At 41.6% G+C, this 24,979-nt stretch overlaps 2 protein-coding genes across 2 annotated transcripts; one reads left to right on the top strand and one right to left on the bottom strand.

The window, feature by feature from the left end:
• On the top strand, window positions 1-24,731 carry LOC133448297 (endoplasmic reticulum-Golgi intermediate compartment protein 3). Its single transcript, XM_061726691.1, has 13 exons — window positions 1-161; window positions 1,930-2,000; window positions 4,814-4,901; window positions 4,982-5,101; window positions 5,664-5,760; window positions 6,433-6,598; window positions 7,226-7,283; window positions 11,436-11,467; window positions 11,727-11,823; window positions 16,974-17,038; window positions 17,186-17,322; window positions 21,585-21,640; window positions 21,718-24,731. The coding sequence occupies exons 1-13, from the start codon at window positions 74-76 to the stop codon at window positions 21,795-21,797; spliced, it is 1,155 nt and encodes a 384-aa protein (XP_061582675.1). The 5' UTR covers window positions 1-73; the 3' UTR covers window positions 21,798-24,731.
• LOC133449264 (reactive oxygen species modulator 1) lies at window positions 13,766-16,064 on the bottom strand. The gene is made up of 3 exons (XM_061728396.1): window positions 15,933-16,064; window positions 14,351-14,481; window positions 13,766-14,009 (listed from the first exon to the last, which is right to left on the bottom strand). Exons 2-3 carry the CDS (start codon window positions 14,479-14,481, stop codon window positions 13,901-13,903), a joined length of 240 nt encoding a protein of 79 aa, XP_061584380.1. The 5' UTR covers window positions 15,933-16,064; the 3' UTR covers window positions 13,766-13,900.
• Window positions 24,732-24,979: the final 248 nt, after the last annotated feature.

Raw genomic sequence — 24,979 nt, 5'->3', positions numbered from 1 at the left:
ACTGGCGTGTTTCTGCAGTGGAGGAATCCGTCGGTGACATTTCTGCGGCTCCGCTGGGATTTAAGCTGAGAAAATGGACACGCTGAATAAATTGAAGCACTTTGACGCCTATCCCAAAACTCTGGAGGATTTTCGCGTGAAGACGTGGGGAGGAGCGACCGGTGAGAGGTTTTGTTTCAGTCCATTCAGGCGCAGCCGCCGTTAGCCGCCGCGGCTAACAACAAGACTGATTCATTTCTTTTATTAGACTTTAAACCTCCAGATGTTGGGAAAAACTAAACTGAACAAACGTTTATGTGCTGGCATTAAATGTCCCCAGAAAAGTCGACCACGACACAGCAGGTTTATAAATCAGGTTTACAGTTGCAGCCAGGACTTGTATTTCACTAACATTAACATTTCACTCACTTTTCTCATCTGTTTTTATCATATCACCTCATTTTAACGCGTTTTTACATCAAATCAAGATGTTTATGGCAAATTACAATGATGGAAGTCATTGGCTCAGTTATTGCACTTGATTATAAACTTGAAATGCTCAAATTTTAAAGAAATGTTTATTTGTACAAACCACTTAGATTATTTTAAAATTAGGTATTTTACTTGTAACAATATTTTATTGCTGTCAGACGTAAATTCTGTTAATTCATCAGTTTTCAACACAGTAAAAAAGTGAAAAACACTCTACTCTAATGAAATAACATGAGCCATTATCCAGCTCAAATTTTAAAGAAATGTTTTCACACAAAACTTAAGCAGATTGGGTTTTAAAAATATTACATTACTTTCCCTTCGGGGATTAATAAAAAATAAGTTTAGTTTATACAGCTGCAGTGGGAAACTTCCCAAAAGTTAAGTAATACATCAAATGCAAACGTCATAAGTAGTTCTCTTTAGACCATAGTTTAGATGATTCTTTTAAATAGTTTATACTAACATCTTTACAAACCACTTAGATTATTTTAAATGTAGGTCTTTTACTTGTAACAATATTTTATTGCTGTCGGACATAAATCCTGTTAATTCATCAGTTTTCAACACAGTAAAAGAGTGAAAAACACTCTACTCTAGTGAAATAACATGAGCCATTATTCAGCTCAAATTTTAAAGAAATGTTTTCACACAAAACTTAAGCAGATTGGGTTTTAAAAATATTACATTACTTTCCCTTCAGAGATTAATAAAATATAAGTTTAGTTTATACAGCTGCAGTGGGAAACCTCCCAAAATGGTTAATGGATCAAATGCAAATGTCAAGTAGTAAGTACTGTTTAGATGATTCTTTTAAATAGTTTGTACTATTTCCAACATCTTTACAAACCACTTAGATTATTTTAAATGTAGGTCTTTTACTTGTAACAATATTTTATCACTTTCAATTCAATTCAATTTTATTTATATAGCGTCTAATACAACAGATGTTGTCTCTAGACACCAGAGATCCAGAACATGAACATAAACATAAACCCCCGAGCAATTATTACATAAAGGCATAGATGCATAGAGGCAGAATCTATGCCTTTCAGGCATAGATTCTGTTAAATCATCAGTTTTCAATACAGTAAAAGAGGGAAAAACACTCCAGTCCAATGAAATAACACGAGCCATTATTCAGATTAACTTAAGGGGCGGCTGGACGTGGCGTACAAATCTGGAGGTCGTAGGAACAAACCCAGACGGCAGTAAAGGAGCAAGCTGGGTCACAGATCTGCCCAGAAATGTCCTCCTCAAGTATTTCCCTGACTTTACAAAGATTTTAGCCTTTTATTAAACTGTATACTGCATTCATAAAGATATTCTATTGAAAAATAAAGAGACTTTTCTCTATATTCAGCTTTTTCAAGATCAAAATGATCCCTCCGTTGAAATATATCTGTTCAGTCTCCTGCTGCTGAACCTCTCATTTGCACGTCCCGTGTGTCTCTGCAGTGACGATCATCAGCGGCGTCATCATGTTAATCCTGTTTGTGTCGGAGCTGCAGTACTATCTCACCAAAGAGGTGAGTTTGCACACATCATCTGATCGGCTTACATCCACATCAGATTAACACGTAAGGCCCAGGTTTTGCCCTGAAAACTGTTGTTGACACCAGACACGAGGAAGCTGCCGGCTCTACAAGGTCAGGAAAAACAACTCTATCATTGAGTGAACGGATTCTGCTTGTGGTTTAATTTGAGTGTTTAGCTGCGAAAAAAACCTTTCTGAATCGATGGATCCGTAATTGTGGTTTCAAACAAAGATTTGATTGTACAAGCTGCTCACTAATTAACATTTGGTTGATGTTTTCATGTTTGATGGCAAATTAAACCTTTTTTTTTTAGACTTTCTGTTTAGATTGAGCCCTCAAAAACACTCTTGAGCTCCTAAACAAATATAAAGATGCAAGATCAAAGAGTCAATCAAGGATTTTTTCGTTCTCCACTTTTTTTCTTTTTAAAAGTAAAGATCTGCCGTGTTTCACCTGCCCCAGGTGAGACCAGTCAAACTGGTCTGATGAGCTGGATCACACAAACCAGGGGCCTCATTTATCAACCGTTCGTAGAAAAGGTTCTAAATTCTGTCGTAGGAATGAGATTTAGAATGTGTGTAAGTACAAAAAAATCCGGATTTATCAAACGTGCGGACACCGGTCGTACGCACATCAGTGATGATAAATCCCACCTTAACTGCCGTGCTCGTAAATGGTTACCGTCATTTGCATACAGAAACGCCTCCAATTGACCATACATGGAGCAACAACAGCTTGGAGGTTTTCAAACTTTATTGAACAAAATTCTGCAGGGTTTACAACAAAAGGCAAAGGAAACGAAACAATCAAATATCTACAGATATTCAACATTTGGGGGGGGGGTAAAAATTAAGAAACAAAGACATCGTTTCATATAAGCTTGGCAATATCGTTTTTTTCACACATCAGTTTAAGAGACGCTAAGTACAGCTTACATTCATTTTTCAGATGTACAATGGAGGGTTTGCTGTTATTCTATTTGCATTTATGATATTTACCAAGTAAAATAATTATGCTGACCATGTTTGATATATTTCTTGGAAGATTATCCATATAAATTAATATTTGGTTGGAGTCAACAGCTCTTGCTTGGAGGTTTCACACTCAGAGCTGTTCTGCAGAATAAATGAGTGTTGCGTTCCTCAGCAACGTTTGACAGATACATAGGCTAGTTGCATCGCAGATTATTTGTGCATGGATTGAATGAAATCCTTTCATGTTCACGTAACTGAATTAATTGTGTGATGGTGATTTTATGGCGATGTGGGTGCAATCTATAGCTCCAATTATGTTTGGGAATCCGGCGATGGCTTGAAATCCTCGTTTAACTGGGATGGCGGTGGTGCGTTTTGTCTCTCGCTCCAACATACAGTAGGTTGTAAATCACGGCATAGATCCATCAGAATGTTTTGGGGGAAGCGGTTCCTGCTGAGAAGCCGCTCCGTGCTCTCACTGAACGGATCAGCGCGCTCTTTGAAAACGCGTTTTTGCGGAGCGCGTTTTTGCGGAGCGCACGGTCTCTAAATCCTCCAACAGTGCAAGATAAGCCATGGTACTTGTATTTTCTTTTCAGGTCATCCTGCCAAAGCTGTCTTTTATAGCTTGTCACACCAATTATTCAAAATGTCTAAATTACTAATGGAGAATTTTTATTAATTTGAGGAAACGGGGAACATGTGTGAAGTCTGAGATCGCTGAAAACTGTGACTCTTTAATGGGTTCTATTTGTAGTTTCACTGTTCTACCAACTAGGTTTTGTGTGTACATGTGGTCGGAGTTGTGCTTACATTTACACGCATTTCTGCGCACAGTTACATGTTGATAAATACCATACTTTGCCTTGGAATGCTCGTACGCACGCTTGACGCACAGATCTGTGCGTACAAACGGTTGATAAATGAGGCCCCAGGAGAAAGCCAAAAGTACAGAAATCTTTACTATGAAACCAATTAAGTTAAACAAGATTCCATATAAAAGAAAGTTTCCCAGACAAATGCATATTTAAGCTGTCCATGTTTTCTTGTTGGATTGTTTTGTCTCACTGCTGAGGACGTAAATGTTCTCACGTCTTACGTTTGAGGCACGTTTGTCACGCAGCGGCCGGCTAGCTCACTGCAGGCCGACCTGTAATCCTTTTTTCACGATTGTCGCTAATTCGCTTCAAACCTCCTCCTGTGTGATCGCCACTTAATTTATCTCCTCGTTTATTTAACCTTTTTGTAATTACATTTAGGAATTAAGGGTCTTTGGGGGGGTTTCTGTGACAAATGGAAATTAAGGCACTTTTTCACAGAACTATGACACTATTTTTCCTCTCATATGATGAGATACAACGGTGTCAAACTGGCGCTGATATATTTGAAAAGCTGCTGCAGATTTACGCATTTTAAGAATTTAATTTGGAATTTGAGGTTTTTTGACACCTTTAGGGGAGCTTGGTTGGACGAACATGGAAATGATTCTGTTATTTACAGTGTTTGTGTTCATACTGATGCCTTAAAACTTTTAGGGTTATGGTTCAGAGTTAGGAGTTGGGTTTAGAGGTCGGGGTTAGGGATATGGGGATTTGGGGTTGAAGGCGAAGTACTGCTTTGAAATATGAAAATATTTGGTAAGCAAGTAACCGACTTTTAACAAGGAATGAGGAATATTTTTAGTAACGTTAAAGCTCCGGTTTTAATCGGATCATGATCTGGAGGTCATTACAGCCTCGACACTTTTACTAGCTCAAATAAAGTTTATCCTGTACAACATTTCATAAATGATGTTGTTACGTGAAGATGCATTGCCTTGTCGCCCCGCAGGTCCACCCTGAGCTGTACGTCGACACGTCGCGAGGAGACAAACTAAAAATTAACATTGACGTCATTTTCCCTCACATGCCCTGCGCCTGTAAGTCCTCTTCTTGCTCCGTCTCCATGGCGACGCTAACGGGGCCGTCACCCTGACGACTCCCGTCTGCTTCTCCCCAGATCTCAGCATCGACGCCATGGACGTGGCGGGCGAGCAGCAGCTGGACGTCGAGCACAACCTGTTCAAGCGGCGGCTGGATAAGGACCTGAACGCCGTCACGCTCGAGGCCGAGAAACACGGTGAGTTCAGGTTATCTTTAAAATATAAACATCTGTTTCTGTTTTAGGTTGGTAAGGACTGAAGGTCCTGAGTGGGCTCCCTCCATCCCAGTTGTGGTCGAGTTGTAGTTCTTTAGGTCCAGTTGTAGTTCTTTAGGTCCAGTTGTAGTACTTTAGGTTCAGTTATACTATTTTTTATGTCCAGTTGTAGTACTTTAGGTCCAGTTGTAGTACTTTAGGTCCAGTTGTAGTACTTCAAGTTCAGTTGTAGTACTTTAGGTTCACTTATGGTATTTTTTTAGGTCCAGTTGTAGTACTTTAGGTCCAGTTGAAGTACACTTTGGTTCCAGTTGTAGTACTTTGGGTTCAGTTATAGTATTTTTTTATGTCCAGTTGTAGTACTTTAGGTTCAGTTATAGTATTTTTTTATGTCCAGTTGTAGTACTTTAGGTTCAGTTGTAGTACTTTTTGGAGTACTACATTTGGAGGTGGTCTGGGCCGCATGAGGCCACACTGTGGTGGCGGTGTAAACGCAATGCATCATGGGTAAACCCGACTCATCCGTCAGCGTTTTGTCTCTCAGAACTGGGGAAGGCCGACGACGGCGAAGCGTTCGACCCGAGTTCTCTGGACCCCAACAGATGTGAGAGCTGCTACGGAGCCGAGACTGAGGAGCTCAAGTAAAGCACCCGCACACACACGTACAAGCACCCGCACACACACGTGCATGTACACGCACCCGCACACACACGTGCATGTACACGCACCCGCACACACACGTGCATGTACACGCACCCGCACACACACGTGCATGTACACGCACCCGCACACACACGTGCATGTACACGCACCCGCACACACACGTGCATGTACACGCACCCGCACACACACGTGGATGTACACGCACCCGCACACACACGTGCATGTACACGCACCCGCACACACACGTGCATGTACACGCACCCGCACACACACGTGCATGTACACGCACCCGCACACACACACGTGGATGTACACGCACCCGCACACACACACACGTGCATGTACACGCACCCGCTCACACACGTGCATGTACACGCACCCGCACACACACGCGTGCATGTACACGCACCCGCACACACACGCGTGCATGTACACGCACCCGCACACACACACGTGCATGTACACGCACCCGCACACACACGTGCATGTACACGCACCCGCACACACACACGTGGATGCACACGCACCCGCACGCACACGTGCATGCACACGCACCCGCACACACACGTGCATGCACACGCACCCGCACACACACGTGCACGTACACGCTCACGCCCCCGTCCTCACGGAGACGCCGTTTCCTCCGGCAGGTGTTGCAACACCTGCGACGACGTGCGCGAGGCGTACCGGCGGCGCGGCTGGGCCTTCAAGAGCGCTGACACCATCGAGCAGTGCAAGAGGGAAGGATTCACGCAGAAGATGCAGGAGCAGAAGAACGAGGGATGCCAGGTGTACGGCTTCCTGGAGGTCAACAAGGTAGTCCGCCCCGTCTCTGGTTACTGGTCTCAGGGTTCTGTCATGCATTCCAACTGCCCTCATGCTCTCATGCTCTTTTTCTTTCTTTCTTTCTTTCTTTCTTTCTTTCTTTCTTTCTTTCTTTCTTTCTTTCTTTCTTTCTTTCTTTCTTTCTTTCTTTCTTTCTTTCTTTCTTTCTTTCTTTCTTTCTTTCTTTCTTTCTTTCTTTCTTTCTTTCTTTCTTTCTTTCTTTTTCTTTTTTCAGGATCTTTCTTTCTCTCTTTTTACTCATTCTTTCTTTTTCTCATTGTTTCTCTGTTTCTTTTCTTTTTTTTTTAATTAATATGACCACATCTCGAAAACTCTTTTAATTAGTCATATTAAACATAATCCAGTTTTTCGGAACTGATGTGTTGTTTTGTGCTGATTTCTTCCCGTATGAAATGTTTTGTTCTTCTCAGTTCAGCCCTAAATAAAGAACAAACCCTCCCAACACCTGGAGACCATCCAGATGTGTTTGGGGTCATCAGTAAATCCTCGTTACACGAGGACTTTAAAATGTGTAGTTTTTTATTTATTCAGAATAAACTGTTCCTTTTTGCTGATTATCAATAATGAATTCATCTTTCAATCGTCTTTGTCGTTTAGGTGGCAGGAAATTTCCACTTCGCTCCAGGAAAAAGTTTTCAGCAGTCTCACGTGCACGGTAAAAATCCAGCTGCTCGTGAACTCTTCTCACACCGACACCCAAATAAAGGTTTTTAACACCCTTTATGTTTGAGGAGTTAATATAATCATTTTAAACTCAAAGGGGCGGGGCTTCATCTGTTTTTAAAAAGAAACAAAAGCAATCAGCAGATTGGCAGAAGTGGTGCACTACCACCAGCAGCTGGTAGGGGGCGGTGTTTCACTGAATCAGTGGATCCTGCCGGTCCGTCACTGGAAATGGAGACGGCTTGTTTGTTTGGTCCTCTCTCCCAAATTCTTAGTTTGCTGGTTTTTATGACTTCAGACTTCAGAATATCAGAATAAAGGGTGCTTGGAAACCTTTTATTGGTTGGCATGTTTAAAAGTGTATGTTCATTCACGAATTCATTCATTCACTCCATCATCTGACCAGGGAGCATGAACTGTTTATAAAAGATGGACGAAGCCAGTTCAGAACTTTTTTCAGTCATCGCGGCTTCGTCCATTTTTTTTATCGACGGTCTGTGATCTGGGCGCCCGAGAGGCTCCTCTGAATAAATGTTGGGACTCTTCCTGTTGCTCCGGAGCTGCTGAGGAGGTTAAATCGCTGCGGTCCGTCTGTCCGCTGGTCTCTTTCTCTGACCAGTTACAAAAATTAGGACTCAACAGTCATAGTTGTCTATCCATGAAACACCAAATAGGACTTAAACACTTGAAAAAAAGAAGGATTGAGGTTCATGTGATTTTTTTTTTTTTTTTTTTTAAAGAGTTGAAACAACCTTTTTATGTAAATAAGAATAAAACGTGTGTCACCTCGTTTACATCAGAGTGATTTTAAACCCATCGGTGTTTCATGACTAGAACAATATTCTGTTTAAAATGATTCAGTCTTTAACTTTAAAGGTCTTTAATGTCATGATTGGGTCTGTTAACTGAGAATTAACATTTGTGCTTTTTAAGGAGTTAAAGAAATGAAATGGTAAGATTTGCTCCGCCGAGAGCGTATTTTTATTCAGGAGGACAAAGACAACCCTATTCCCCGTCGTGTATTTGTCTAACCCCACAAATGCACCACTTCCTCTTGTTTTTAATTCTTCCACATTTGTATTAATTTTTTCCATTTGTTGCTTTTGCCGTCTTTTTACTCTCTTAGTCGCCTTTGTGTTTAATGTTTTCCACAACTCGTAATATTTAATCAGAGCAGGAAATTAAAAATAGCTGCTCACCAAACATGGAGCTGTCCACGCCGCGTGGACGGCGACCTCCTGGTCCTGGTTCTGGTCCCGGACCTCCTGGTTCTGGTCCCGGACCTCCTGGTTCTGGTCCCGGACCTCCTGGTTCTGTTCCCGGACCTCCTGGTTCTGGTCCCGGACCTCCTGGTTCTGGTCCCGGACCTCCATGTGTTCCAGCTCTTCATGTCGGGGGCTGCACAATCACTGGCTTCAGAAACATTTGGATCAAACTAGTGATGCACCGAAATGAAAATTTGTGGCCAAAACCGAAAATAATAATAAACACTTGGCCCAATACCGAATAATATACCGAACAATGATTCTTCGCAGTTTTTTGCATAAATCAAATAAATGTGATTTAGGCATGCTTTTCAAAGAAAAAAATACTTTACAACATTACAAGGTAGAAATGTTTTTTGAACATGAACAACTGAACATTTTTTAATTTCCAAGCTGCTGGAATAATTTTTTTAAATATTCCAGCAGACATTATACCAACAAAGCACAATAACCTAAAATAAATAAATTAGCAAAATACATTTTTTGGCCATCTTTGAGCTTACATTAGGTCTATAACTGACTGCTGAAAAATTGTAACAAATTGAAACCAAAAAAAGTGCAAAAGAAGTGGATAAAACAAAATAAAGAAAGAAAATCAATCCCTTTCCCATACAAGTAGTCTACCTAATTATATTATTGTATCATATCTCCATTTCTCGTAAGCACTCTTCAGTGCTTTTATTTGTTTTATTGCTTTTGTTAAATACAGATTATTATTATTATTATTATTATTACCTGCGTGCCATCTGTGTCAAGCCGGGAAAGTGGTTTTGATTGGTCTTCCAATATACGAGAGGGTTACCGCATCGGTAGTACGGGCCCTTTTCTCTGCTGTGCTTCCCATGACCAAGTGGTTTCCCAAATCCAACTCAGCCTGGATCATTTCTCGTGTCTTCTGCTTTTTCCCCACATCCAAGTAATGATCTGACTTGCTGACATGTTTGCTGCATTTAACACCGCTCCCTCACTCCACGCTGTTCGCTGTTTGATTGCGTCATCATACGCCGTTATTAATTGTTCGGTTTTTTCCCCACTTATTCCACCGAACACCGAAAGTGTTTTTTTTGCTATTTTCGGCCGAACAATTTCCCTTACCGAACATTCGGTGCATCACTAGATCAAAGCACCTTTAGTCTCCAACATGCAGATGGACCTCATGCATCGTTAATATCTCTGAATCTGGTGTAAGACATTGATCATGTATTTGTTTTTCAAACGTCTCCGCCGGGTTGTGCAGCCCCTACCTGCACACGTGCACAGCCCACGTGCACACGTCAGCGTTGCATGCTTTGCTGTCTACTGCACCATTCTTGTGACTCTTCTCTCTTCTTTCTGCAGTGCACGCTGTGGAAAGTAAGTCCATCTTTCTTTGCAGATTTTCATTTGTTTTTGTTTCTTTCTTTTTTCCCCCCCGAGAGCAGCCAGATTCCAGTGTGTAAAACTCTGAGAATATCAAATATGAGACACAAACACACACACCAGTGAGGTCGGTTTACACCGACGGGGAAACATCTTGAGCTTTAGGAAGGCGTTGAGGGTTTATTTGAAGTTGAAAGTTGAGCATCAAAGCCGGGAAGAGCTTCTCTGAGTTTCAGCAGACGATAAACAACAATGTTGTAAAGTGATGCTTACGTTTGGGAAAAGAAAATATCTGGGCTTGACAAAACGGCTAATCTTGTCAAACCACAGTTTCCTCTCCTGCATTTGGGCTCCAACAGCTGGAGCAGCCCGGTTCAGAGATGTGGTTTTGTTGGGTTGAATTTATCTGTATATGGGTCAATGACGTGACGCCTATATTTTCTGAATAACAGATTTTTTTTCAATTCAAAAAAGGTTTAAATGAATAAAAAAATACCATATATATGACCTACCTGTCCCACATATGGACTCAGTTGAATTTTACAAAAAATACTAGTTATTTGGGATTTTATTGTTGTTTTAAGCGTCAAAATGTCTGACCAGGACTCTTGTTTTGAAAAGTTTTTGAAATCACTCTAAATGTATTTAAATCAATCTCCTGCCCTATCTGGCATGATTTCCGAAGTATCTTGTAGTCCTGTGTAAGATTGCAACTCGTATTAACTTGTATTTATATTTCCATCATAATATACAAACAAAGTTTGACTGTCAATTTTATGAAATATCGTGTGGCGCGACCATTTAAAAAAACAACAATTTTTGTATAATACTGAAAACTTGTAAAAAAAAAGATGTCAAGATGTTAAGGAAATTAATTTATTTTAATATGAATCATGGTTGCACCACAAGTTTTTTTTTAAGGCTAGTGCCAATTCATCTTGACAAAAAACTCAATAAATGGACCGGTTGAAAATCCTTATTCGTCATTGACCCATATATATCGAGAAAGTAAACGAGTGTAAATAAACCCAGAGTACATTGATCCGGGGACGACTGTTGGGGTTGATGAGGTCACATAAATGTGCTGACGTGGTTAAGTTAATCCACCTCCACTAATGTTGCATATTTCTACAATGTTTTTTCTAAATTGTCCCCGAGAACAAGAAAGTTTGACAGCTTTTTTATTGTTTTTGCTGTAATGTTTAACGGACTGCTGGTTGTTAATGTTTAACCAACATGTAAAACTGAAGAGGTTTCAGTCTCACCTGCTCCAGCCTTCATGTTTCACGTTTTAAAGTCAAATGTTTTCCTCTTTGTAGGATGTTTTTGTTGTAGTTTAGCCAGAATATATTTGGTACTATAATGTGTAAACGTGTGTGTCACCGTGCTCTTCGGCTCTACTGTATTTGCTGCTCTTCATTTTCTCATTAAAGCTCATTTGCCTTTCTTTTTTTTTTCCTTTTGTTTTTATTTGTCGTTGCTCCAGGAAACAAATTAAAACAGTTTTGCTTTTTTTGCAGTTCACGACCTGCAGAGCTTCGGTTTGGACAATGTAAGTTAACATTTTCATTAGTTTGTTTTAACCTACAAGTTCCAAAAGCATATTTTTAACTTCTTGTTTTATTGGTAATTTGCTAGTTTTTAATAACTGAAGAAGTGAAAGTTGACAATTTGCTTTGCTTATCCTTATATACGTTTAAATAAGTGAGAAGCAGAGTCTTGAGTTGTGCTTCCAGACAAAGAAACATTTACAAAAATGTTGGTGTTTTTCTGTGCAGACGTTGACCTGAAATCCTCCTTCTGTTCCTCAGATAAACATGACTCACTGGATAAAACACCTGTCGTTTGGTAAAGATTACCCCGGCATCGTTAACCCTCTGGACGGGACAGACGTCACTGCGCCACAAGGTTAGTGAAGTCACAGCGGCAACATCTGCCGACATCTAAACATTAAAACTAGGGATGTTTTTCCGATCCGATTCCGAGTCATTTGATTTTGAGTATCCACCGATACCAAGTCCCGATCCGATACTTTCGTAACAAATTATGCTATTATGCAAAACAAACAGATCCAGGTTGTCCCTCTTTTTTATTTTATTCTTATTTTATCATTTAGCACTTAAACACTGCAGTTTTCTCCGAGGTAGCTTGAACAATCAAGTAATAATAGTGTAACTATTAACTAGTAAAAATAGTGCAAATTTGAATTAAATAAAAACAGCAGCTCAACTTAAAATACCCAGCAGGCATGTAAGCAAATAAAAGAGCAACAGTGTCAATGCTAGACTGCTCTATTTCTTCTTACTGTCCTTTTTATGGCTTAAAGAATAAAAGGTTTGTGTTTGAGGTGACCTACAATCTTCCTTGCGGTAGCAGGGTGTCCATCACGCAACGTCGGCTAGAATTAATTATTTCTGAACGCTCAGCTGAAGAAGACGACAGACGCTTCGTTCGGTTCAGTCACCATTGTAACTTAACTTTTATTTATTTACCTCCACTTTAACACGGCTTTGCGCAGATCACCACAAACAACTTTATTGAACTCACTTTACGTGACACTCCCCACCACACCCGTAACTTTCTGCATATTAGCAGCATTGTCAGGCAAAATTACGTGAAGCCGTTGCTTGTTGTTACACCAGTTTAACAGTTTTTCCATCATGTTTGATTCGCTGATCAAAATAATGAGAAAAAAATATATATCCGATCCCTGTTGGGATGCAACGTCCGATTTCCATCAAGTCTGAAACAACGTGATCGGATCGGGACATCCCTAATTAAGACCATGCTTCTATAAAAACATCCCAGATGTTGAATCCAAACCATCTCAAAACCAGCTGTGATGACAGTAATATAACCTCTACACTAGGCATGTGTTGAAAAAAATCGATTTTTTGATTCTAAATCGATTCTCATATTAATTCCTAAAAATCGATTTGTATGTCTAAAGATCGATTTAAAAAATAAATAAATAAAAAAAATTCTCTCCTCCCATCATTACATTTTTGCCTGGTTTTGAAAACTCCTGAACTAAATGAAATTTTCTTTAGAGAAAATGCTGGACATTTCAGCTTAAATTTCTAAATGTTATATTAGTTCAATGAAGTTCATATTATCTATATTTACTATAGCTTGTTTGGTTTCTTTTATCGGACACGGTTTGTCATGAAATACCTGAAAAATGCCGGGTGCTTCATGTCCAGCTGTGTCTGGTGACAGAATAAATCAGAAAAGCTAAAATAATTTGTTTACTGCTTGAGCTGTTGCAATTTCTTTTTTTTGCACTTTAAATGGATATTGAAATGCCTATTTAAGTTATTTCACAGTAATTATTGTGAAATTATTTCAATAGTTATTTTACAGTCATAATCCAGGCAACACTAACCCAAATCAATATCGAATCGGATCGAATCAAATGGTGATAATCGATTCTGAATCTTGACATTTGAATCGATACCCAGCTCTACACCACAGATTTGCCATCTCGGGAGACGTTACTGAAGCGCTTAAGTAGACTAAAACTATTTTACTGAACTCTGAAAGTTTGACCTACATGGAACAGCTTTTATGAAAAAAATCTAGTGGAAGCTGCATTTTTCGACTTCACTTATTTCCTACATTTGAATTCAACTTTGTTTTTACCTTCGACCCCTTTAGAAAGTGGAATAATACTGGAATTAAATCCTGCAAGACTTAAGAATCAGGAGTTTGGGTTGGGAAAGACACTTGAAACGGACTCGCTTGCTTCTTCAGGCAAATATCTGAGTTTAACAGCATGTCAGTTTTGGGTAATGGTTGAGTCATTCATGCAGGACGAGGCAGCCTCAGAACAGAACACGTCCACTCCGGAAACCGTTTAAGAAAACTGAACTTTTATTGAGAAAACTAGTCTGCAGGTTGAGAGGATGACAGCGTAGAGCAGAGACAGAGCAGGAATCCCCAAAGTCCCATTGCTGTACATTTGTTTGAGGGTTCCCGGCTCTGATCAGCAGCGGATGCCCATACCGATGGACATGAAGGTGCCGAAGGTCCCGCCGCTCTGCATCATGGTCTTGCCGACTCCTCCCATTAGCTCCCGGCCACGCATCCCGATCCTGGAGGCAGAAAGAGAGGCAGTTTGTTGATGACACGCTTGGCCTGCTGGTCTTCTGATTTCAAAGCCTCTCAAGCAACGATGCAACACCTCATTTCTTTCATAAAAATAATTTCACAGTTCATAAGCACAAGTCAGCGGATCAGTCCTACTGGAGGACTGTTTCAGTTAAACATCTCCACAGATGTGGCTGAGCAATCATGTGCACCAATCTCTTACAATCATATATTTCCTGATTAAATTACATGAAATGCATCTATTAAAAAACAAGAACAGAAGCCCGGCTCTGGATCTTTGTCATACGTGAAGTTACTGTTGAAACAAAGATGGCTTGGTGGTTACCTGAGACAGGAGAAGGTGCCGAACATTGCCCCAGCAGCCATTCCTACAGCGAACCCCATCATGAAGCCCATCTTGACCCGATCGAAGCAGCTTGGCTGGGTCTGGCCGTACGGACCTACAGCTACCGGCATCTGGGAACGGGAAGGGGACGGTCAGACCAGGATCAGTTTATGGTTCCTGTTTCGGGTTGAATCTATTCCTCATTAATTCATCTCTCATGCTATCAGTTAAAAGTCTGTGGCTCACTGGGTGGGGGAAAAAAGGTTTGTGGTCAGGCTGCAACTGCTGCTCTCTTATATTAGATTATTTTGTTCATTAAATCCTTACATTTTAATGATATAAATATATGTGAAAACATACATTTTCCATTTACTAGTAATAAAATTAAAGAGGCTAATTTTAAATTTATTCCCAAACTGTATTTAACTCAAATTAAAATGCACAAAATGTCAAAGGATATCTCTTCAAAATGTCCAAGATGCAAAAGAATCGATGGAACATTTGTGCATATGTTTTGGGAATGTGATCTTTTAATAAGTTTCTGGAAATCAATTAATTACTTCACACAATCAGTTTTAGAAATGAATTTTGAGTTAAGCTCCAATTTGTATTTATTAAATGATACACTGGATCTTCAGTTAGACCAGAAAAAAAGCAGGATATTAATTATGATCACATACTTCGCTAAGAAATGCATACTTTTACTTTAGAAAGATGATTCCCCTCCAACTTTCAAGTTTTTTTTGACATATGACATAAGGGGTGGAAAGGGGGGATGGCAGTTTTACAGGGGGGATGATTTTGACTGTATTTATTTCAGGGGGGGATGCCACCCCCCCTCAACTCCAGTACTGTATATAGTTTGATATCGCTGTTGCTGCCATTATTTATTTTTTATTTTTTTTTAAATATTTATTTAATTTTGTTCTCCCTTAATGTATGATTTTTTTCTAAATAAAAAATGTTAATGAGAAACTACCAAAAAAAACCTTTATTTAAGGAAGACTTGGGTTTATTTTTCCACTGAGCTAATACTAAAGTGGTTACATTGTAATAGTCCATATATATATATATATATATATATATATAATTTCCATCCTATATCCTGCACAGTAAACATAAGCTCATGATGACAGTTTCCCTCAGATCCACTCATGTGTCACACCTGTCATTTACAGCTTCACTGCTGCGGTAACATTGCATCATTTTAGATTTCATTTTAAAGTTTTTGCATCAACTGTTGAGGTTTTATTTCAGACTCATTAGACGAATTATATTCTTGAATTCTTAGCTTTTTTTGCTGATTACTTAAGAACTAAACCAGCAGGAGCATTTAAGTTCCTGGTCAGGGGTTTCCAGGGCATGCCTACTTCACAGTCTTATTATTGTATGAAATATTGTATTTTATCATTGTTACAACGTCAAACCTGAGATTAGTCAAACGTGTAACATTTTTCAATAGTGGAGCGTTTGTTGTCTTAGCTTAGCATTCCTCACCTGTGGCCTTGACACCTCCACCAACGAAATGTTTTGGGTTTTTTTCCTCCATAATTTCGACGTGAGTAGCGTGGGGGGATCTTACCTTGAATTATGCGTCGGTATTTTTCTCCTCTCGACTGGAAAAGTCGTATTTTGTAGCGCAGCTGCGATTAAATGTCTTTCAGTCAGACCTCCATAACCGGAAACAGGAAGTGGGGAGGGCGGAGTCAGGGTTACGCAATACATCCATGGGGTGACGGTGACGTAAGCAGCGCCGCCCGCTGGCCGAGGTCGGTACTGCACCTCCACAGGCTAACCCTTGTGCTGTCTTTGGGTCAAGGGAGGGTGAAGGGAGAAAAGAAGGAAGGAAGGAAGGGAGAAAAGGAAAGAAAGAAGGGAGGGAAGAAGGAAGGAATGGAGAAAATAAGGAAAGAAGGAAGGAAAAGCAAAGAAGGTAATAAAGGAACGAATGACGAAAGGGAGGTAGAAAGAGAAAAAGGAGGAAAGAGGAAAAGAAGAAGGAAGGAGAGAGCATGGCAGGATGAAAGAAGGATAGAAGAATTGGGTCATTTTGACCCAAAGACAGGGTTAAATCATTAATCCCCAAAAGTGACTGTTTGTTTTCAGCGGAAGACTATTGTATTCACTAAATTATTTTTTTTTTCTGAATTAACTACATTTATTGCTTAAAAAAAAATGTATTTTCTCTTTTTTTGAATTAACAAGATGAGTTTTGGTGAGGGTTAGAAAAAAAAAACCTTCTTGTTCCCAGGAACTGATATGAAGTTAGATATTAAAATAAATCATGATGTTATAGTTAAAATAGAGCTTTTATTCTTTAGTATATTTTCTACAAAAAAAGTAGAAACTAGATTAAACTAAACAAGGGAGATGTGTGTGCTGCCGTTCAGTCCAATACTGGAGAGGAAACAAAATCCTGTATTATTGCTTTTTTTTTTTAAGAAGCAGAGTATTTTTAACAAATAAAAAATATGTTGACAATTCACAAACACACAGTGAAAGATATTTAAAACAGAAATTAGTCTTGATAGATATATTTTCAGATTGCTAAATTATATTCAACAATCATATTGTCGAAATATGAATGTAATATGAGTGAAACTATTCATGTCTTTCTCCACAGCGTCGATGATGTACCAGTACTTTGTGAAAATTGTACCAACGATATACGTGAAAACTGACGGAGAGGTGAGTCCCAGGTGGTGTTGTCTGTTCCACAGATTCACCTTGATTTTAGCAAGATTTTGCAGCATTTTCACATGCATGTCCGTGCATGTCATGCGTTAGAGCGACTGTCTTCTCCAGAGGTTCAGTTTCTTCACGTGTTGTTTCCAGGTGGTAAAAACAAACCAGTTCTCCGTCACCAGACATGAGAAAGTGGCCAACGGGTTGATAGGAGACCAGGGTCTGCCGGGCGTCTTCGTTTTGTACGAGCTGTCGCCGATGATGGTGAAGTTCACAGAAAAACACAGGTAACTGGGATGTTTAGGTTTCCAGGGTTGCAACATGATGTTTATTTATGTATCTTCTTCTGTAAATTTATATTTTTATCCTAATGCAAATGTTTTAAATCTAAATAAAAACACTGGAAAACCCCAACAGTCTTTACAGGATTTTCGAGGCTGGAAAGGAGTTTTTAATCATTCTTATCTTGATTTTTATTTAATTCAGTAATTTTAAAACATCTGACAGAACAAAGTTGAACCTGAGTTGATAACTGCGTCACGGTAGCTGTGAACACCATCGCAGTTGGCAGGATTGGTTAGGGTTAGGGTTAAGGTTCCAGGTTCAGGTTAGGGGTTAGGGTTTGGAGTTACGGATTGGGGTCAGGATTAGGGTTTGGGTTCAAGGTTAGGGTTCAGGGTTGGAGTTCAATGATAGGGTTCCAGGTTAGGGGTCGGGGTTGGGGATTATGGATAAGGTTTGGGGTTAGGGTTCAATTTTAGGGTTAGGGTTGGGGGTTAGGGTTCAAGGTTCAATGTTAGGGTTCGGGGTTAGGGTTCAAGGTTAGGGTTTGGGGTTAGGGTTCAATGTTAGGGTTGGGGGTTAGGGATAGGGTTTGGGGTTAGGGTTCAATGTTAGGGTTTGGGGTTAGGGTTCAATGTTAGGGTTTGGGGTTAGGGTTCAATGTTAGGGTTCAAGGTTAGGGTTAGGGTTCGGGGTTAGGGTTCAAGGTTAGGGTTGGGGGTTAGGGATAAAGTTTGGGGTTAGGGTTCAATGTTAGGGTTGGGGGTTACGGATAGGGAAAGGGTTTGGGGTTAGGGTTCAATGTTAGGGTTGGGGGTTAGGGATAGGGTTTGGGGTTAGGGTTCAATGTTAGGGTTGGGGGTTAGGGATAGGGAAAGGGTTTGGGGTTAGGGTTCAATGTTAGGGTTGGGGGTTAGGGATAGGGTTGGGGTTAGGGTTCCAGGTTAGGGTTGGGGGTTAGGGATAGGGAAAGGGTTTGGGGTTAGGGTTCAATGTTAGGGTTTGGGGTTAGGGTTTGGGGTTAGGGTTCAATGTTAGGGTTAGGGTTCAATGTTAGGGTTTGGGGTTAGGGTTCAATGTTAGGGTTTGGGGTTAGGGTTCAATGTTAGGGTTGGGGTTAGGGTTCAATGTTAGGGTTTGGGGTTAGGGTTCAATGTTAGGGTTTGGGGTTAGAGTTCAATGTTAGGGTTGGGGGTTGGGGATAGGATTTGGGGTTAGGGTTCAAGGTTAGGGTTCAGGGTAGATTTGTGAATTGAGAATTTCTGTGACCGAGTTGAAGTAAATCTGGAACCAGGAGTTTGCTGTAGATGGAAGATTTCTTCATCTGAAACCAGATGACGTAGGGGTCGGGGTTGGGGATTAGGGATAAGGTTTGGGGTTAGGGTTCAATTTTAGGGTTAGGGTTGGGGGTTAGGGTTCAAGGTTCAATGTTAGGGTTCGGGGTTAGGGTTCAAGGTTAGGGTTGGGGGTTAGGGATAAGGTTTGGGGTTAGGGTTCAATGTTAGGGTTTGGGGTTAGGGTTCAATGTTAGGGTTGGGGGTTAGGGATAGGGTTTGGGGTTAGGGTTCAATGTTAGGGTTTGGGGTTAGGGTTCAATGTTAGGGTTCAAGGTTAGGGTTAGGGTTCGGGGTTAGGGTTCAAGGTTAGGGTTGGGGGTTAGGGATAAAGTTTGGGGTTAGGGTTCAATGTTAGAGTTGGGGGTTACGGATAGGGAAAGGGTTTGGGGTTAGGGTTCAATGTTAGGGTTGGGGGTTAGGGATAGGGAAAGGGTTTGGGGTTAGGGTTCAATGTTAGGGTTGGGGGTTGGGGGTTAGGGATAGGGTTTGGGGTTAGGGTTCAATGTTAGGGTTGGGGGTTGGGGGTTAGGGATAGGGTTTGGGGTTAGGGTTCAATGTTAGGGTTGGGGGTTGGGGTTCAATGTTAGGGTTAGTGTTCCAGGTTAGGGTTGGGGATAGGGATAGGGTTTGGGGTTAGGGTTCAATGTTAGGGTTGGGGGTTACGGATAGGGAAAGGGTTTGGGGTTAGGGTTCAATGTTAGGGTTGGGGGTTAGGGATAGGGTTTGGGGTTAGGGTTCAATGTTAGGGTTGGGGGTTAGGGATAGGGAAAGGGTTTGGGGTTAGGGTTCAATGTTAGGGTTAGGGTTCAATGTTAGGGTTTGGGGTTAGGGTTCAATGTTAGGGTTGGGGTTAGGGTTCAATGTTAGGGTTTGGGGTTAGGGTTCAATGTTAGGGTTGGGGTTAGGGTTCAATGTTAGGGTTTGGGGTTAGGGTTCAATGTTAGGGTTTGGGGTTAGAGTTCAATGTTAGGGTTGGGGGTTGGGGATAGGGAAAGGGTTTGGGGTTAGGGTTCAATGTTAGGGTTAGGGTTCAATGTTAGGGTTTGGGGTTAGGGTTCAATGTTAGGGTTGGGGTTAGGGTTCAATGTTAGGGTTTGGGGTTAGGGTTCAATGTTAGGGTTGGGGTTAGGGTTCAATGTTAGGGTTTGGGGTTAGGGTTCAATGTTAGGGTTTGGGGTTAGGGTTCAATGTTAGGGTTTGGGGTTAGGGTTTGGGGTTAGGGTTCAATGTTAGGGTTAGGGTTCAATGTTAGGGTTTGGGGTTAGGGTTCAATGTTAGGGTTTGGGGTTAGGGTTCAATGTTAGGGTTGGGGTTAGGGTTCAATGTTAGGGTTTGGGGTTAGGGTTCAATGTTAGGGTTTGGGGTTAGAGTTCAATGTTAGGGTTGGGGGTTGGGGATAGGATTTGGGGTTAGGGTTCAAGGTTAGGGTTCAGGGTAGATTTGTGAATTGAGAATTTCTGTGACCGAGTTGAAGTAAATCTGGAACCAGGAGTTTGCTGTAGATGGAAGATTTCTTCATCTGAAACCAGATGACGTAGGGGTCGGGGTTGGGGATTAGGGATAAGGTTTGGGGTTAGGGTTCAATTTTAGGGTTAGGGTTGGGGGTTAGGGTTCAAGGTTCAATGTTAGGGTTCGGGGTTAGGGTTCAAGGTTAGGGTTGGGGGTTAGGGATAAGGTTTGGGGTTAGGGTTCAATGTTAGGGTTTGGGGTTAGGGTTCAATGTTAGGGTTGGGGGTTAGGGATAGGGTTTGGGGTTAGGGTTCAATGTTAGGGTTTGGGGTTAGGGTTCAATGTTAGGGTTTGGGGTTAGGGTTCAATGTTAGGGTTCAAGGTTAGGGTTAGGGTTCGGGGTTAGGGTTCAAGGTTAGGGTTGGGGGTTAGGGATAAAGTTTGGGGTTAGGGTTCAATGTTAGGGTTGGGGGTTACGGATAGGGAAAGGGTTTGGGGTTAGGGTTCAATGTTAGGGTTGGGGGTTAGGGATAGGGAAAGGGTTTGGGGTTAGGGTTCAATGTTAGGGTTGGGGGTTGGGGGTTAGGGATAGGGTTTGGGGTTAGGGTTCAATGTTAGGGTTGGGGGTTGGGGGTTAGGGATAGGGTTTGGGGTTAGGGTTCAATGTTAGGGTTGGGGGTTGGGGTTCAATGTTAGGGTTAGTGTTCCAGGTTAGGGTTGGGGTTAGGGATAGGGATAGGGTTTGGGGTTAGGGTTCAATGTTAGGGTTGGGGGTTACGGATAGGGAAAGGGTTTGGGGTTAGGGTTCAATGTTAGGGTTGGGGGTTAGGGATAGGGTTTGGGGTTAGGGTTCAATGTTAGGGTTGGGGGTTAGGGATAGGGAAAGGGTTTGGGGTTAGGGTTCAATGTTAGGGTTAGGGTTCAATGTTAGGGTTTGGGGTTAGGGTTCAATGTTAGGGTTGGGGTTAGGGTTCAATGTTAGGGTTTGGGGTTAGGGTTCAATGTTAGGGTTGGGGTTAGGGTTCAATGTTAGGGTTTGGGGTTAGGGTTCAATGTTAGGGTTTGGGGTTAGAGTTCAATGTTAGGGTTGGGGGTTGGGGATAGGGAAAGGGTTTGGGGTTAGGGTTCAATGTTAGGGTTAGGGTTCAATGTTAGGGTTTGGGGTTAGGGTTCAATGTTAGGGTTGGGGTTAGGGTTCAATGTTAGGGTTTGGGGTTAGGGTTCAATGTTAGGGTTGGGGTTAGGGTTCAATGTTAGGGTTTGGGGTTAGGGTTCAATGTTAGGGTTTGGGGTTAGGGTTCAATGTTAGGGTTTGGGGTTAGGGTTCAATGTTAGGGTTGGGGTTAGGGTTCAAGGTTAGGGTTCAGGGTAGATTTGTGAATTGAGAATTTCTGTGACCGAGTTAAGTAAATCTGGAACCAGGAGTTTGCTGTAGATGGAAGATTTCTTCATCTGAAACCAGATGACGTCTGTCTCTGCAGGTCGTTCACACATTTCCTGACGGGAGTCTGCGCCATCATCGGAGGCGTGTTCACAGGTCAGTGACGCTTTGTTTCCATTCAACCTGCATGTGAGATTTAAAGCGCCAGCTGACTTTTCCTCTGACCCGCACAGTTGCCGGGCTGATCGACTCGCTCATCTACCACTCGGCTCGCGTCATCCAGAAGAAGATAGAGCTGGGCAAGGCGTCCTAACGACGCCCAACCCCAACCCTCCACGGTGCAACACAGACCCTGACAGAGACGGGAGGACGGGGGGGTGGGGGGTGGCGCGGACGCAGGAGTTGGACATCGTCCTTCGTTGCGTGATGGAGGACACAGACGCAGCCGGACGGGGCGGGATGTCTCGTCGGTTCTGACGCCGTCTCCCGGAGGTCTGAGCGGGAACTTAAGAGACAAGCTGGATTTCCTGCATCCCGTCTGAACGCCAGTCGAATCACAACCTCGAACGTTTGTGAAAGATCTGTGGTCGAGTCCAGGAGAGCGAGGAACGCCGGAGCTCCAATTACCGTCAATCATTCACCTCATTTCACCTCATTTCACCCATTGATCTTTATTTTTAATTTTTTTATCACAATCACAGCGTGACCACTAGCAAACTGACATCACTTATAAAATGCTTATTTGTGCTGTAGGTTTTAAGGATGTAGTTAAATTTGTTTTTTTCTTGCCAAAAAATCCCACGAAAAGTAGCAGAGAAACCGTGATTTAACTGCACCTCTGCCGGAGTTTTAAACCGTGTAATCTTACTGATCTGCGCTGCAGCTCGGATGTTTTTGTAAAGGTTTATTGAAACACGTTATAGCCACGTCACGTCACTGCGATGAACGCCGTATCACTCCGCCACAGGAAGTAGTCCACAAGTTCAATGTGTTTTTCTTTTCTTTTTTTTTTTTAAGTTGACAGATTTTCTTGATAAAAGCTCAGTGAAGCAAAATGAGCCTCTTCACCCACGTCTTTATTGCTCGGCTGGCGCTTCGCTCCGTCCTCGGAGCCTCGTCCGCCGCTGGTTTCACAGCTCGGCCACTTCAGAGGTGCAGAAGAAGCAGCTCGGTGTGAAGCTGGAGGGAGATCTACACGACTACACTACAGGAAAAAAAGCCCTTGTTTGAATTACCGTATTGTCCCGAATATAAGACGACCCCGATCATAAGACGACCCCCTCTTTTTCAAGACTCAAGTTTGAAGAAAGACTTTTTGAACACCAAATTCAATTTTTATACAGAAAATAATTACAGTGCATCTGAAACAAATGATTATAACAAGATATTCGAGAGAAAAAGCATGTTATTTTGACTATTTAAAATCATTATCTTGAAGTTTGCATCATAACTTCTCCTCAGCTGCCGGTTCATCTGCCCAACTTCCACCCTCTTCTCTCCAGATTGTCGCTACGTTTCTCCACTTTCTGTTCTCTCTTCTCTTATTTTCTTCTCTTTTCTTTCTTATACTATTTTTTTATTTTTCTTCTTCGTGACAGGGGTTCGCTTTGGCCTGGGGAGTTAAGTTCAGCATTTGCTTTAAAGATATCTGGCGCCATGTAGCGGTGTAAATGGGTATAACGTCTAGGCCCCGAATGTAAGACGACCCCTACTTTTTCAGTCTTATTTCAATGCAAAAAACCCCGTCTTATATTCAGGCCAATACGGTAAATAGTCTAACTTTTCCTGTGGTGGTTACACTATTTAGTTAATCTCAAGGATTCGAGTCGGGAAAGCTTTTCTTGCCCCAATGGCAGGTGTTTCTGCTGGATATTATTGGACCATCTGACTAGATTTGGGAATATTAGGTTTATTTGTGGGGAGAAAAGTCCCCGAGACGCTGGAGACTCGGATCCTGGACGTGACCTCACTGCTCTGTAACAACTCAACCGTTAATGAGTCTAATGTTTCATCAGACTGTTCTGTCCGGCCCACGAACACCAGCGTGGGCATTAATCCGCAGCACAGTCCACTTTTCCTGCATTTCATGTCGATGACTGACCGAATCAACGCTCAACAAGCAACAAGCGACATTTTTTAGAAATATTGTTTTGGACAAACACCCGTTTTTTGTTGTTTTTTTTTTTGCCATCTCATCCACCTATAAACATTAATATAAGACAAACATGCAGTTGCAGCACAAGAACTACAGAAGCAAATAAATGAGTTCACAGATGCCAGAATAGTGACTTTAAAAGCTGCTTAAAGGCTCCTCAGCTCGCCGTCCGTCCGTCTTTAACTTAAATCTTCGGTTTCACAAACACGAGAAAGTTTTCTGCTTTAGTGTCCAGAAACAAACCGCCTCCGAGGAAACAATGTTTGATAAACTTTTGCTTTTTAAAATGATGGGGAAGGGTCACTTATTGAGATTCTTTTTAAATGGTATATGTATATATATATATTTTTTTTATATATATATATACATACACACACATATGCTATATATAATTAATTATGAGGAATAAAAACACAATCTGTCTTATTGAGTTTGATTTGATCCCCTGGAAGATCCGTTTTTAGTAAATTGTCATATTTAAAGTCAGAAATCCAAGCTTCAGAGCCTCGCAGCTGTCTGTCCGTCAAAACTGGGCTATTTATCCGAACCACGACCCTCGTCACGCGTGATGGATTCCAGCGTCTCCTCATCGCCTCTTCTGAATAATCCTGGGTTTATTTTTGCAGCATCTGGATGATGAAGTTTGTTCTGCATCTGCAACAGATGTTCAGTACTTTGGCTGTCAAGAGACACTTGATGGAACAATATTCCACGTCTGCGTTCAAGTCCTCTGACGTCTGGCCGATGCGGATCGATCACGGCGGATCGAAGGGAGTCACGTGATGGCTTGTTGTTGCACCTTTTACCATCTCAATCAGGACAGGAGTTTCTCCCTCCCTCTCTCTCTCTGTGTGTGTGTGTGTGTGTGTGTGTGTGTGTGTGTGTGTGTGTGTGTGTGTGTGTGTGTGTGTGTGTGTGTGTGTGTGTGTGTGTGTGTGTGTGTGTGTGTGTGTGTGTGTGTGTGTGTGTGTGTGTGTGTGTGTGTGTGGACTGACGTTTCTGACGGTTGGAGTGAAAGGGAGATGTATTTATATTTTGATTGTCCTCAGACTGTTTTTAAAATGACAGAAAATAAATGTTTAATAAACCAGCCTCAGTGATTGTACCCCGTTATTTGACAGTTTGTCAGACTGTGCAATTATTGTATTTGATTGTTATTTATTCCGTGAATGAAACAGACAGATTTCTCTAGAAAAAGAAATTTCCTTGTGGTCGTTGGAGCTACTGCACATTCTCAAACTAGGAGGTGGCGTCAGGCTGCTTCTTTGCGACTTTTATATGTTACAATTCAATCCACAAGCGAAATAAATAAAAAATAAGATAACAAGAAAGAAAGGTGG

Source organism: Cololabis saira, chromosome 8 (assembly GCF_033807715.1).
Source record: "Cololabis saira isolate AMF1-May2022 chromosome 8, fColSai1.1, whole genome shotgun sequence".
Lineage (NCBI taxonomy): Eukaryota > Metazoa > Chordata > Actinopteri > Beloniformes > Belonidae > Cololabis > Cololabis saira.
The sequence above is the reverse complement of the archived record's forward strand: the minus strand, read 5'-3'. Positions and strand labels throughout refer to the sequence as shown.

Coding starts and splice junctions, on each gene's coding strand:
- LOC133448297 (XM_061726691.1), top strand. CDS start 74: ATGGACACGCTGAATAAATTGAAGCACTTTGACGCCTATCCCAAAACT. Junction 11,468..11,726: donor AGAGCTTCGGTTTGGACAAT/GTAAGTTAACAT, acceptor TCTGTTCCTCAG/ATAAACATGACTCACTGGAT. Junction 17,039..17,185: donor ACGTGAAAACTGACGGAGAG/GTGAGTCCCAGG, acceptor TGTTGTTTCCAG/GTGGTAAAAACAAACCAGTT.
- LOC133449264 (XM_061728396.1), bottom strand. CDS start 14,481: ATGCCGGTAGCTGTAGGTCCGTACGGCCAGACCCAGCCAAGCTGCTTC. Junction 14,010..14,350: donor GGCACCTTCTCCTGTCTCAG/GTAACCACCAAG, acceptor TTCTGCCTCCAG/GATCGGGATGCGTGGCCGGG.